The 15,967-nt window shown below is 42.3% G+C and overlaps 1 protein-coding gene across 5 annotated transcripts in view; it reads right to left on the reverse strand.

The window, feature by feature from the left end:
- Positions 1–431: 431 nt before the first annotated feature.
- The window catches only part of MITF (melanocyte inducing transcription factor), a 44,276-nt gene continuing 28,740 nt past the window's right edge, over positions 432–15,967 (reverse strand). For 3 of the 5 annotated variants that reach the window (XM_005420169.2, XM_005420170.3, XM_031056349.1), the window contains 5 exons: positions 11,483–11,600; positions 8,900–8,956; positions 7,856–7,931; positions 6,609–6,756; positions 432–4,541 (listed from right to left, as the gene is read on the reverse strand). In XM_005420169.2, coding sequence (XP_005420226.1) covers positions 4,140–4,541; positions 6,609–6,756; positions 7,856–7,931; positions 8,900–8,956; positions 11,483–11,600 — 801 coding nt within the window. In that variant the 3' untranslated portion in view covers positions 432–4,139. The remainder of the gene's footprint in view (positions 4,542–6,608; positions 6,757–7,855; positions 7,932–8,899; positions 8,957–11,482; positions 11,601–15,967) is intronic. The other 2 variants (XM_031056348.1, XM_005420171.2) reach the window with 1 other exon arrangement.

Genomic DNA, 15,967 nt, shown 5'->3' on the forward strand with positions numbered 1-15,967 from the left:
CCTTGCAGGAGTGACAGCAAGGCAAAAGGGGGCAGGTACCCCAAGGCCTCACAGAGCCCATGACCTCACACCTGATGAGCTCCAAGGGGCAGCAAGGGAGGGAGGCAAATGACAAGAGCCCATGGGAGGGGGCTGTGTTAAATACAACCCACCTGTTTTATTCCTTACTCTGGACCACAAGCTCTGGTTCTTTCCACTTTGGCAGGTACTTGCAAAGCCCAGGTGCGGTCTGGTCTGCAGCTTCAATGCCCTGTGTGACTGCCACAAACACAACTGGACAGCTCTGGTGGAACCAAGGATGCCAACCAACACCAGGTCAGGGACATGGACACATCCATGGCCAAGTCACAGACACAGAAGCACTGCAGGGACTTCAGATGCACAAGAAAACAAGATCCACTCACATGGAAAACGAGGGACTTACACAGATGTATGTGAAAAACCAAATGCTTTAATCCATCTATCAAGAACAACAGTTCAAATTATTTCATTGGATACATTAATATTGATCCATAATTTACAGTGCTATGGACCATACACAAATTATTGCTGCAGTCAACAGCAGATGAATATCAACATTACAGTACCAAGCATCATAGCAAGAGGCAGTAATTAATGTCACTTTTTCAAGAAATATAGGTATTTATACTATTATCAACATCAGCTTCCCCCCCAGTGCATTTTATGTCAAACAACATAAATGTAAGTGCATTATTTTGTGCTTTGTGCTTTCCCTATGTACCTTCTTTTTGCTTTTAACGGTTGTAAGAGTTAAATATTGCTTTATAGGCCAAAAGCAGTAAGGAAGAACTTTTCATGGTACTCTGCACATCCCTGCCTGTTGCATGGCTTTGGCAAAGTGAGAATTGGTCGTTTCCCCACCCACCTGCTCAGGGAAGCCACCGCTGCCCAGCGTCACACACGTCACTGTCACCAGACTGGGCAACAACTTCTGTCCATCTCACTCCACCCAGCCCATGCCAAACCATTCCTGTGACTGCTGCCTCTGTCCCCTGCCACCAACCCCTCCAAAATGTCACACCCACACCCTCCACCATGCTCAAAGGGGCAAAGGCACCTCCTATTAGCACCCACTGGGGGTCTGTGTCTCCTAGAGGTGTCCCCACTGCAGTGTCACCATTCCAAGGGTGGGCAGGCCCTGAGGAGGGCTGTAACCTATGGGAACACAGGAGGAAGAGTGAGCAGGGCATGGCCAAGTTATGTGTTACCCCAGAAAACACAAGGTATAGGAGCACACAACACAGCTGCTGCAGCCACAGAGACTTCTGCCAGGGAATCCAGCTCTTGATGGAATGGTTGGCCTTGAATCCTAATTCACCTCCACACAGCCAAAAATCAGAAGTCACGGATGTCAGCGAGTACCAGTGGTTTCACATAAGCTTGAAAAATATTCATATACCACAGTCTAGACTTGCATTTCTGAATGCCCCGGGCAGGCACCAAACCAAAAGCCTCATTCAATACATTCAGTGGTTCTCAGTTACTACACTCCAGCATGCACACCCTGATTTGTTGTACCAACACTGCAGAGCTGCCCCATTCTTTGGGGAAGGGCAACATAGCCCTGTGTTACAGCTACATCCATTTTTTACAGATTTTCCTACCTGTCACCCCAGCCAAACAGCAGCACCAGAAGCCTGTACCCCCACACTTGACTCAGAGCTACGGCACAGCTGCCTTGCAGGGACTGGGGGCATTTCTTGTCCCAGGACCATGATGACCACAGCACAACCTGCAGCCTCCTGGGTCCTGCCTGGGCCAGAGCTTCTCTACCCTAGGAAAAACATATTCCCAAAAGCTGTGTGGGCTGAGGGGGGAGAGGCATCATTACAACCCATCTCCAGCTCCTCCTTCAAGAACTATAAAAGAAAAGAAAAAAAGCCACAACCCCGTGGTTGCATCAACGCTAACACATCGCTGGCGGCTCAAGCGGGAAGGGAGGGCTGGACACAGCCACGGGAAGAGTGACAGGAACACAGACCCGAGTTCCACAGCCCTGCAGAGCCTGAGCCCCTGTGCTGGGAGCACAGCTGCCAGGCAGGGGACACAGGAGCCCTTGCCACCCATGCCACAGCAGCAATGCCAGGCAGGGGACACCAGGAACCCTTGCCACTCACACCACAGCAGCAGTGCCAGGCAGGGGACACCAGGAACCCTTGCCTCCCATGCAACCACAGTGGTGGCAGGCAGGGAGCCCTCCTGAAGAAATGTCTGAGAGAGAGCTCAGCGCTGTGGAAACTCCCATCACTACCCCCAGCCACCCCAACCTACCCAGTTCACATTTGGTTTCTGAACACCACCTGCTGAGCCCACGGTTTTCTTGGAAAGCTGGCCAAACTGGCACTCAAGTTACTCGCCGTTGCACCCATCCTATGTAATTTCCAGTGTAGCACAAAGGAGAAAGGGAAGCTCTGGTTTTCTATCCGTAGGCACCATGCTACACCTCAAGGCCCTACACACCACCACCCCAAAGCTCTGTCTACGCCACACTTCAGTCAGTGCTAGTCGAGGAAGACTACAACTAGAGTTTAAGGCACTTCATTCTGAACGAGCTACGCCTGCCAGTCAGCTGTAGGCTGCCGTGGAGAACTCCATTCCCTCGGAACACCACCTGTCTGTCACCTCCGTGGAACACCTAGGCTGGATATAATACAAGGAAAACTACCGTTATTGCATAGGACTACACTTGAGTAGATAATGCACCAAACTACTTTTACAACATGGTTGCATGTTAAAAATTAATAACATTGTTATCAAGTAACAGTTATTTGCAGATACAGTAATTTACTCTTTTTTTTTGTTGTTTTTTTTTTCTCTTATGTCAGCCCCAGTGCTGAAATAGAACACGAATTGCTCTAACGGGTATATTAACTACATAGTTATGTTTCCAAGCATATTACTACTTTTTTTTCTGTATCACTAAAAATAAATATGTAAGTTCAGTTTCTCTACAGAGTTGTTTTATTACCTAATCTAAATTTTTACTCTACCTTAAATGCGTTTAAAAACATTTTCAAAGTGAGACTGTAATATACAAAATATTCTCAAAATCTCTCTTAAAACACAGAACTCTGCATAAAAGCTTCCTTTCAAGTGTTTACAAAGAACGCAGAAAACTTCCAATGAGTTTTAAAAATGTCAAAAAATCGCTGCAATATTAAGAGGCAAAAATCTTACAAATGAAATACAAATTAATTTAAAACAAAAAGTTGAGGATAACTAAGGAATCCATGCAAATCAAAAGAAACTGTACAATACAATTTAAAAAAAAATAAAGCCAATTAGATATGTACAACATAATGTGCCCAGCTATAATATGCATAATTTTTTTGTCCAAAGAGTGTATCCCAACTTACAGTGCTCCTGCTTGCTTTGCCATTGGCAAAGCCACCCATGTGTGTCACAAAACAAAATAAAAATTTAAGAGGAAAAACTTGAACCATGATCAAAAGGAAAACCCAAATCAGCTCAGAGTAAAATTAAACAACACTCTGAGACACTCACATCTCCCTGCAGTTTCAGCAACAGCATTTTATATCACAATGAACACAATCAGGATGTCTTAACACTTGGGTTTAGTTTCTTTTCTGAGTGAAGTCAGGTGGGTATTTTCGCTAAACACTTGTCATGTAAGACCAACATTTGAGGGACACTGTATCTTTAAGGCAGCACTATTCAATTAATACAATTACAAATTGGACTTTTGTTGTTGTTGTTTCTTTACATTCTTAAACTTTACATTTTGTTTCCAAGTAAATAGGTTGCATTTACAATCCTACAATTGCCCCCTCCCCCCCAGTAGAAACAGACTCTTCATCTGTAATTCTATTGCTTTGAGTAGATTTGACCAGTTCAAAGTTCTTGGCGAATCCAGTTCACAGATTCTGTACATATGCTGTACAATATTTTGGAGGCATTGGTAGTTTTAAAATAGAATATACAAGTTTCTTCACAAAAATTCTAAAAAAAAATCTATATATATAATATATACACACACGCACACACACTGATGAAGCACGAGGGGGAAAAAAAAATCAAAAAAATTCTACAAAAGGGTAAATTATTTCATCTACTGATCAAAGAACCAAAGTAGTTTATGAAAGGTGTGCCAACAGGTGCTAACAGGCATGGTCAGTGTCCTCCATGCTCACGCTGCTCCGCCTGCTACTCGTCTTTGATGCCCCAGGAGACACGGAGGAGAGCAGTGGGTCAGTCACTCCCACGGGGGACAGGGTATCGTCCATCAGGATGTCTTCCAGTTTGGATCCCATTTTGGCAGGAACTCCGTAGGTGCCAGCTGGTTCAGTCACGTTCCCCAGGTTGTCACTGAAGGTGATGGTGCCGTCAGTGAGGTCCAGGGTGGTGGTGCAGGACAGGTCTGTGTGGTGTGGCATCATCTCCTGGGTGCAGTTGTCCAGCACAGGCTCCTGTTTGATGACCCTGTTGACCATGTCAGGGGAGCAAAGGCCTGTGGATGGGACAAGGGACAGTCCGTGTGCCCGGGCTTGCATCTCAAGCTCCTGTGAAGGAGAATAAGGGGCAAATTTAAAGAAAATCTGGAAATAAAATCTGTCGTCTTATACTCGTCTCGCAGCTTCCAGTTTCCTTCTCCTGTACACATTTACTCCCTTCCCCATAGTGACAAGGACTTGTACCTTGCACACTCCAGCCCTGCAGATTTTCACCTGAATAGCAGAGTCTTGAAGAGGTGGGTGAACACCATCCCACACAGGCCCTTCACACTCCTCCCCAGCACCTACACCAGAGCCAGAACCCAGCGTCCTGCAGCACAGACATGTTGCCCTCAGGCTTCTTATCAAACCAGTGCCAGGATAGGCAGGTTTGGCACCAGGTAGGGTGAGGAAAACATTTAAAAATAGGGGAAAAAAATAGCAAAAGCGTGTGTTTTCAGTAATTTTTAAGAAGTCATATGTGAAGGCACAGCATGTCTATGTGATCCTTATCCATCCCTGTTGAGAATCTGGAGGGGACATTTCTCACTCTACAAGTCTGGCAGAGCTGGAAGAGGTCAATCAAAACTGAGCAACAACACTATTCCTGTGCAGAAAAAATCACAAGGAAGTCACAGGGAGGTTTCAGACTTTATAGAGAGCCAGGATTCTCCAAATTTCCGTGAAAAGTTTAAATCCCACCTTCACATTTAATCATACAGAAACGCTCTCTCACAAATACATCGGCAAAAGAAACGTTTTGCTTCTACTTCTGCATTAGACTAGGCAATCACAATCTCTGTTGTGATTGTGCTGTTTCTGGATATTCCTGTCACTGAGGCTGATTATTACCCTTTTCCATCATTTCCAGGCTAAAACAAGCTTATAATGGCACACTGCAAGATTAGAGGAGAAGGTGGAATGAGCAAGCACTTCTTCCATCAGCTAATGTGGCAGAACCAGGAGTTTCTTATTCCATGATTAATCAGAATCAACACAAAAAGGAAAATACACACTTGAGGTTATTTGCTGCAAGATGTATTGCCCGTTATTTAAGGGTCTGGGTTTTATGGTATTTTGATTGAAAGGAGCCAGACCAGATGGTTAATACAAAGTAAGATGAAAGATGTTTAAGAAGTGATCTCACTTAGCTTTGAAACACCACTGCTTGATGATGTTCTGCAGAAAGCTTGTGTGTTTTTATCATCTCATTCTAGCAGCAGATTGCTCAACCAAGTACAAAACTCAGGCTCAACTTGACCTGTTCTATTTTAAAGCTGTTTACTTCCACACTTGACTCTCAGGTATTTGCAGCTTCATTATCTCCCTGGTGGATTAGCTGGGGTGTTAAGGGGTCTCCTGGCAGGCTGCAGCTGCATGCAGAGCTCAGCTCTTCGTGCTGCAGGGGAGCAGCAACACGAGGATATCTGGGATATCACTGTCTCCATATCAGGGGTCCTTACATCCAGCTCTGGTGCACTTCTTTAATCACCCTTCTATAGAGAGGGGTGGCTATCCAGAAAAAAACCTTCGCTGACATCAAGATTAAGGTTTCCTATCCAGCTTGAGGTGGAGACAAAGGAATTAGGCAGAGAAATGAGAGCTTTCACCCTTACATTTCTGTGTAGCTCAGAACACCGGGAACCTGTGTGAATCTAACAAGGCAACAACCCACAGAGAAAACATATTCATGCCACCTACTGCTTTTCAGTGCTGAGGAGAACTGTTGTACAGTCCTACAGACTGCAAGAAGCAGGGAAGACTCCCAAAGAACTGAACTTAATTTCGTGGCTATCAACAACTACATGATACCTGAAGTCCCAATGCCTTAGGCCTGGCAAACAGAAGAATATATTACCATATAAATATTTTTGATGGTACTGTTTGGAACTAGTGTCAGCCATGATAGAACGAAAACAGACCACTCATAAGTGCTTCTACTAGAGTGTTAGGATTCTTTCTTTTTTTTAACTAATATATCTTTGGCTTTTTCTGGAAAAATCTCTGCAGATATCTCAGCATTGCCCACCGTTAATTTAAACACTGGTTCCTTCTAACTCGCACCCCACAAGACACCACTATTTGCAATCACACGCTGCAACACCAAGAGCATTTGCAGCTCATTTCTCAGCAAACCTGTATTCTGAGCAGCAGGTGCCTGTTGGCATGCTCCAGCTTCTTCTGCCTGTTCTCCAGCTCCTTGGTGCGCTGCTGCTCCCTCTGCAGCTTGCGGATGTAATCCACCGACGCCTTCAGGATAGTTCCCTTGTTCCAGCGCATGTCACTTTGGAAGGACACAAAAGCACAAGGTAAGGCTCTGTCTCACAGCTGTTCCCTTCACACCTGTACCTGTGACTGCTCCTTATCCACACATAACACCCAGCTGCTATTTTATTGTGGGTTTGTGGATGCTGAAGGCGTTTGCAGTGCACTAGAGGGGGCTGGAGCATAGCCCTTGGGAAGCACATTTGCTTGAGAGAGCGAGAGAGAGGCTGCTGCATCACCATCTCCTCACATCATCTCACTTTCTCTAAATAGGCAAAAAACATATTACTGCAGCCTGTCAAGAGCAAAAATCCACCTCAAAGGACCAAAGCAGTGTGTCCTGGAGGTTGGTACTAAGACCTATTGTTGTGCTGGCCTCGGAGGAGGCTGCAGAGCCTCTCTGCAGAGTAACTGTGAAGTTGCTTCAAGAGCAAGTGCCTCAAAATACTGGAAAACCTCCCCAGAATCATCACGGGGCATTGATTGGGATTTAAGTGGACTTTCAAATTCCAGAGCAAGGAAGGTTCCTTGCTACTGAATTAGCATTGAGAAAGTGTAAATACAAGCTAAAAGCAGCAAAATCATTGTAAAATTATCACAAAGAACACCTGGGAAATTACAGCAAACACTGACAAATTATCAGTGAACAAGCACAGAGTTATGATCTTTATTTTCCTTATTTTTTTCCTTTGGAAGGAAGGGCAATGGATGGCTTCCCAGATAAACTGCCCTCCCTTTTCACTGAAATTAAACCAGTGGACCAGTTCTGTCTTGTCAAGATGTAACATCTAATTAATTAAAAGAATCATTTAGCAAGACATGCAACCATCTAAGCAGCCAGACCAGCATAAGGTTTCCCATCCTCACAACTCTGGTAAGGCAGTCAGTCACTCCCAGCACCAAGCCCAGATTTGAGACAAAAATCACCTAATTAATACAAACACGAGCAGGTTCCAAAATGGGAAAAATGAACTCCTCAAAAAAATCTTCAAAAAATATAATGGAACCTTTCGGGTATTTCTGCTGTCACAGAGTGCTAAGAGCAAGTGAAAATATAGGAATTTGGGGTTTTTTTTACCTCCTCCCTCCCACAGTCTCCCTGGGCATGTTGTACTTACGGGTCATTTGACTTGGGTATCAAGGTGCCCAGTTCTTTTATACGATCATTAATATTAAATCTTCTTCTTCTTTCAACTTTAGGAAAAACAGCACAAATGTTACAAGCAATATTCACACTTAATCACAACTTATAAAGTGTTTTATCAAAGATTTCTTTAAGCACCACTGAAATGTTTGCCTGAAGCTTAAAATCCAATGATAATTTATTTTGCTGTCCTACACATGGACACACTAAGACAGAAGTTCTGTCTATACTGTAAATTTTGGGACTGCAGAGTTTAACTGAGACTAAAAATCAGAATGACTGATTCTAGGGATAAGAATCACAGACAAATTCAGAGAAAAATATTTAGATACTCAAGGAAATCCCAAGACAGAAAAAAGGACAAAAGGCACAGTCTCGTTTTTCAAGTAGTCTTCCATGTGCAACACTCTGAGGATCCAAAAGTCAAAATTAAATACCAATTTTCCTGCATTACCGTTTCATGCTATGGAAAAGGCTTCTGAGTGGCTCAAGGCATTAAACAGTTCCTTTTTTATACTACTATAAAGTATAAAAAGAAAAGTTATGGATCCTTTATTAAGTCATAAGGTGCTCATTATTTTAAAACACTTTTTTCCCAATTTGGAAATATGAGCTCCTTTCAAAAACGAAATTTATAAAATTGCCATACCGAGGACCCATCTGTTGTTTGAAGTCACAAATTGACTGGATATCTAATATTTTTTTAAAAATTAAAATTAAAAAAGCAAAATTGTGCAAGATGGATTTCTTAAAAGCAATTGGGTCACGTGTTATCCATTGATAACAACCACTCATTTATTTGGTTAATTGAAAATAAAAATAGAGTTACAATTCAGTAGTAGATTTAAGGACACATTTCACAAGAATTCGAGATATTTGATCTATGGGCATAACACAATGATCTAGTGCTTTATACTATGTGCAGTACCTCATCCAGATTTAAAATATCAGTCGTTGAGCATTTAATACCCAAAATCATTCTGAGAATTGGCGCAAAATGCAAGGAACCAAAACTTACTCAAGTTGTGATTGTCTTTCTTTTGCCTCTCCTTAGCCAAGGCTCTCGCTTCTGACTCTGTAGGAAAAATACATGCAGTGCATGTGAATGAGGTAATTAGAGTTAAAACAATTCAATCACAGCCCTTCAGCCTGTGAAATGCCTGCACAGGAAGCCTGATCGGTATTTGTCACACCAATCATTACCCCCATTCCAAGCAGCAAGAAGGGCCTGTGGATACCAAAACACAAGGCTGGGACCGAGCTTCACCTCTGCACCTGTGGAGCATCTCTTCCCACACTTCCCAGAGTGACTCCCATGATGGGAATGTTTCCCACGGAGGCCCTGACTCAGCAAGGGATCTGAGGACAACAAAGTGCTGAAATCCAGCATACCTTCCACGTGTGCACACCTATCCCAGGGGAGCTGAGCCACAGGAACAGCATGCTCTGGGCATTGCTGCCTGCTCAGGATGTGACACAGGCAGGACTCACAGGCTCTGCTCGCCCAAATTAAGGCTACATCCTTCTGTGGCACGTGCACACACACCACCACAGCACTCAAGGGATCACTTAAGTGACCTGTTAAGAACAGTGTATTTTCCAGCTATGCTGTTTCTATTATATGAAAAAAAAAAAAGAAAAAAAAAAGGTGAAAAATTTAACACTTTTCCTAGCAATAAAGTTGGAAAACAATAGTTCTTGCTTTGGGAAAAGCAAAAAAGAAATGGCAGTCATGCTGCACAGAATTTTTCTTCTCAACTCAGAACTGCCCTTCACATTGCTCCACTCACTTATTATCTATTATTCTATTATTATTGCTATTACATTCTAGAATAATAATATAATTATTAACTTCAGCATGCAATAGTTCAGGCAACAGCACAACTAAATTTCTTCTTTTCAGTTCTCATTTGGTCCTAAATTTCTCAAGCAATTTCAAGTATTTTATCTTTGCTTTATCCCTTTTCATTTTTTTTAAAGGTGAGGTCATTATCCTTGCCCCATTGCATTCAAATCCCCAAACCAGCAAGCACTTTGCAGTTCCACAGTAAGTCAGTGAGGAGCAATGAGTGCATCACCTTTTATCACACATTGCATAGTGAAAATAATCTCTCACTGCAGCCAATAAGTTTCTTTCCTGTATTACTTTGTTTTGATCAGAAAAAGATTCACCTAAATTAATTCTGTGTACAGGTAAGTGTAGCATATAGACATTAAACTTATTTCAGTTTTGTTTTGATGTATTGAGGACTTCAATAAGACCACTTCACTCACAATTTTCCCTCTCTTTCTTCTTGGCCTAAAGCCTGACACCAGCACCTAAAGAAAATCCACCAGTCTGCACATCAAGGTTGGGCTGAGCTTGCAGCCTACAGCCCCTGGAACTTTCTAAACTCGGGGCAACAAAACTGCCTGCAATGCAGGACTTTGAGTAGCTCTCCTCCCTTCCCACCCTCCTCTTGCACAGTTCCATCTCTGTACAAGCTTTGCTTTTTTGTAACAGCCACAAATCATTGTGTGCTTTGTGTGTCTTTGATTGATGCTGAGTTCAAATTCTGTGCTGTCCTATAAATGCAAATATCTGCTGGCTCAGAGAGGTGGCATTTCCTCCTGGCATATTAACACTGCTCTGCTTAAACTAATTTCTGCCCAGAACCTGCTTTGCAACTGAGTCAGCCTGTGAGTTTTCACAACAGAAACCCAGAAAGATGACAGACAAAAAAGAAACCAGGCCCCTATCCGACTGCATGGTCAGTGACTCTCTGCTGGGCTTAAGAACAGGCATTTCTGGGCATTAATATGATTTTGCCATCAGTTCCAGAGTAGATCTCCATTTGTTCAGCCTAGAGACAGCCCCACCTTGTATATATACCCTATGTGTGGTTATATCCTTCCAAGCGAGCAGAAATAAAACATGTCTGCGAATATGAAACTTATTATTTGCTTCAAACTATCTTGCTCTTGTACACATGTGCTTGAGAAAAAGGTTTTTAGTGTCCCACTCTCCTGCCCCTACCTCCCACAGCTTGTTCAGAGCATTGCTGCAGGAACTGGCATAAAATTTGAAGGAACATTTCATTTTCATCTTAATTTGGTGATGCATATTTATGGAATCATAGAATGGCTTGGGTAGGAAGGGACCTTAAAGATCATCAAATTCCAATCCCCCAAGTGCCTAATTTTACAATTTAAAGGATCTACATGCCCAGACTTCACATCATAACAGGCTATTTGTTCATTACTGCTCTCCCCTACTGAAGTAAAGCCCCAGTGTGTATCATTCCTCAAAATGAATCCCACAGAGACTCCAGATGTGAAGTTGTTAAAGTTTGGTGTTGATAGAGCAAACAGTAAGCCCAAACTAGAAAACAGCTCCCGAAAAGGTGCATGGAAGCTTCCTGGAACACAACACAGTGCAGGTGTGACTGTAACAAGGACTTTACATGAACTTGTGACAGTGAACACACACGCACCCACACATGAACACAGGCTGAAAGGAACTGTTCACCCATATATTCTTTCCCATAACAGAAATTATGTCCAGTATCACCTGAATTAAAATGATACTACTACTCCAAGGTGGCATTTTAGATGTATTTACCTGTGAGCTCCCTTTTTATATTAGGAAGATTAGCTGGACATGAGTTGCTGATGTTTAGTCCTGGAGGAGGCATGCTTTGGTTGCCATAAAGGTCAATCAAATTGCCAGACACAGGCAACTGGAAAAGATAAACAAGGAAAAGGATCATTTGGTTTGCCTTTAGGAATGCCTTTGTACAGAAGAACAGAGTCAGGATATGCTAAGTAATCTGTGCTCTTTTCCATGTGCAAACAGAGCCTGCAAGAAGGTCAGCAAAATCCAGAGATATTCATGGGCATGAGGGATAAAACATCTACACTGGGAAAATTCTGTTCTCTCTCCTCAAAAGTATGCAGCCTTAAAATATTAAGAGGTAATAGAAGAGGTAAAATGCTGATGATATTGCTGCACCGCTGCTCCTTATTTTTCATTAAAACTATTACATCTATATCCCTTAAACTTCTCTCACATCTCAAAGAGCCTACAGAACTCTCCCAGAGAAACCCCCCACTTTTTCCAGGGATATGTGAGTGGAAGCACTTTGCAAGTTGTCACATGCTGGAAGAAGAACACTGTATTAATTAATCACATTTTTCATGTGATTTGAAAGCTACCTACACAGAAAACATTTCAGTTTACTTTGTTTTTTGCCTTACATAACAAGAACGCACACCAGTAGGAGGAAGATTATTTTTACAGTAAGTTTCCTCAATTGCTTGTTCACTCTGCTGTGTTTATTTAGGTATTTAAACAAGTAGATTTATACAGAAATAGGACAGTATTTCAACAAGATCTATCAAAACTATCCCTTTATATTGAAAAATATTTAAAGAAGCTTGCAATTATCCTGAGTGGATTATTTTACCCATCTCTTATTTGGTTTTGAAAAGACAGGTATAAAACACTCAGGTATCTTATCTGAGTGGCAACACTAATCATCACTGCTGCAAAGAAAACCAATCCCTCCAAGACACTGATCCTGCAGAGATTAGAGTAGGTATTAACTTTACACCCATGTAAATAATGCTGGTGAATACAATGCAGTGAGTCACAGCCAGGACTATTAAACTCCTACTGATGGGCCTTGCCAGACTGGGACCTAAGAAAATTTCTCTGCCATATGGAAGTAAATTAAATAGGAGTGCATATGTAAAGTACCACCAGCTAGAAGCCATGCTGATGGTTGTTGAGAACAGATAATGGCCAACTACAAAACCAAAGTCCCCTGACTCAAACTTTAAGAGACAGAGGAATAAACGTAACTGAATTCTCACTATGAGTCAGCCTTATTGAAAAAGGAAAAAAAGGAAGATCTAACAGTGCTGCTCAGGTCACAGCTGTGCTGGTTGTGACCTGCCCACATTAGTGCCACTCAATCTCACTGCTCTACAAGGCTGACCCTTGTGTCTTTGGGTCCCCCAAACACATCCCTGACACCAACACAGCAAGAGCGTCACACACCCTTCTGACTTGGATGTGCTTGAACTATTCATGCTCCTAAGCATAGGCAGAGCACAAAGACCTTGTTTATAGCCCAAGGACGTGAAGTTCATAACCAGACATGTGAAATCTAATTAGGAACTTCAGGCAATTTAGAAATAAAAAAGATTTTTTGTTAGAAATCTCAAAACTGGCATCACAAAGCCTGGGTGAAGCAGTCAGGTTGTAATGAAACATGGAGAACACCGAGCTGCTTTCCTTCCTGCAATATGGACCACGATTGCTACAACAGTTTGTGATTGATTTTTTTCCCCAAAGGAGCCAAACACTGAGCCAGATTTCCATGTCAATAAACAGGACCAGTGTGAGCAATGATCACAGAAGGGGACAGAGAAGACAGGCAGCAACTGCTGAACGTGCACATGTGCATGGCTGCTAAAGCTGTGCACAGGAGTGCTTATCAGAGAAATCCACATTAGGGGGAGGGAGATGCCAACAATCTCCACTTAAATCAGTGATCCATGAGCAAAGAGACTGAGCAGCTCCTTTCTTTGACCACTTTTCCCAGCATCCAAACTCCACAGGTCAAAGCTTCAGTTGTAACATTGTCCTACACATGGTCCATGCTCAGTATGAGTCCTGAGAGGCCTTTTCTCCAGGATGGCTGCAGGTCACATCTCTGGGACTAACTTACACTAATTCCTTTCCAAAAACATAAAGTGCATGCAACACTCTGGGCCATCTCACATAAAATACCTGCAGCTAAAGATAAGTTAAAACTGAGGCACATCCTCAGTTCACCATTCTATAACAGTTCCCAGAGGAATAAAATCAGTTGACTAAAGTAAACCAAATAATCATTAGTGCAGGGTTTATGGAACTTGGAAAGGGCAGAGGACCCCTGTGCTGAGGGCACTGGTTTGAGATGCACAAGACAGCAGTGTGGTGAGCACACAAAAGCAGCCACTAGACTTAAATGGGGCAAAAAAAGCCCAAAAGGAGTTTATTATGTGCCCATTGCAGGGCATTTATTTCAATTGTTTCTTATTTGAAGAAACTGGGAAAAAATACACATTGTTGGCAAACATTTTGGCTCTAAGGCAGTCGAACCTTTAACCACCCTCAAGTACAAAATGGGAAAATGTCAAAACTTCCACAGCCATTTCATAGGGAAGCTGGAATCTCAAATTTGAGAAAGACGTGGAATTTTCTGGAGCTAAGGAAGCTCCTTCCCTGTCTTCTTCAAATTTTAGCATGTTTCCAACCTAAATATGGTTTTCCTTACAGCTTTCTCAGCTATTTCTGGCTAAGAAGGAATTTAAATGCAGCACCAGCCAGATCATCCACCTTTACTCTTCCAAAAAGTAAATGAAGGAAGAGTGGCTTATGCCAGGTTTAGCATGTTATCTTCATTGAAACAGCATGGTTGAAAATGCTTTCACTTGGGAGAGATTTCACATTTCAAGGTCCTGCCATCACAAACTGCACAAACACCAAGTAAAATAAATTAAAATCTTCCTATCACTTTGCATCTGCTTCTTTTTTTTTTCCCTAATAATGGCTTTTATATAACAGAAATTTGAAATATGGTAATTATGGCTGCAGATTCATCATAGTGTACATTCATGGGAGTCTGAGGCTTTCATTTCTCCTCCACTACTCCAACAAAACAAGCACCCACATTCTGTCTAAAATCACTGAGGCATCAGCTGTGTGATCAACAAGGCTGTTTCTAAGGTACCAGCACACACTGGATGGGCTCTGCACCCCAGCTCATGCAGCCCACAATGTATTGTGATGTTCCCTGACCTACAAGCACAAGCTCAGCAGCAGCCCCTGTAAGAAAACTCCTCTCCTGTGGAGTTTAAATTTCAGAAGAAAGCCACATTTAGAAGTGGAGCTGTACCGACTCACAGAGCTTTCCAAGCCAGGCTCTGGCTGGAGTTGATTAGCTGGATGAATTAATTGTTATCTCCACAAGAGCACTTTACAAAGTACTCAGTAATTCAATTAGTAGGTGACATCTAGGCAGAAAACCTTCTCTATAAACTAGTTACCATTTTGTGATACTTTCCACCAGAGATATCTCAAAAGCAGTTGACTGCAATGGGCCATTTTCAATTCAAGGTACTTGAAAACTCCCTTAGCTTGCCCTGCACAGAAATCTCTGATTTTGCTTATCAATTAAGTACTGTTACCAACTGTAACAAACTGGTCCTTTTGTTCTTTGTTGGTTATGGAACAACAACTGCCTTTGTCACAGACTCAGCACAGCTATTAATAGCCTGTGTCTCTTCAGAGACCATTTCCTCTCTTAACTTCTCCTACCTCGACTTAGCTCAGTCTGTAGGCATTAATTCCTTATTAATAAAATATTGCATGTTTTAAGAGCTGAGTCCTGTCCCAAAAGAAAAGTGTCTGGCTTGGTTTTTTTTCCCTAAACCAATTGTTGAGAAACATGGTTCAATTTTCATCTCTTCAGGATTGGTACCAGACTGATTCAGAGACTGAAATATGATTTTTTCCTCCAGTTATTTAAACTTATCAGTGAAGAAGTCTTAATTTCACTGTTTCACATCCTTATTTTTCAGACTTCACCCCACAGAGTGGGAAAATTCTGAAATTACACAGTAAATGTGGATCAGGCAATCTTTACAAGGCTTCTTGCCACGCAGCAAGCACAGCAAAGCACAGGAGGGATGCAGACTACCCAAAACATTGACTACAGGGGCTCCTTGCAATGAAAGAGTGCAGAGTATCCTTCTATCCCTGTCTGGGAGCAAAGAGCCACTCTGGGGTCCCCATGAAACGAGAAAAGAAGAACAGCATGAAGATATCCAAGCCCCTTCTGAATTAATGTGTCCCAATCCAATGGAACTTCAGAGAAAGGACTCCAGAAGAACCTCATCCCTCCATGAAAAAAAAAAAAGATAAATTGAAAAACGGATTAACTTTTTGAAAGCTATCTTTTGTCAGCTTCTTGAGGTTTTCTCTCAAATTCCAGGACAGCTGCACTTTGCAAGTCATCTTAGATTAAAGGCAAATTTATTCTCCCCAGCAGGACCA

Source organism: Geospiza fortis, unplaced genomic scaffold, assembly GCF_000277835.1.
Source record: "Geospiza fortis unplaced genomic scaffold, GeoFor_1.0 scaffold70, whole genome shotgun sequence".
Classification (NCBI taxonomy): Eukaryota; Metazoa; Chordata; class Aves; order Passeriformes; family Thraupidae; genus Geospiza; species Geospiza fortis.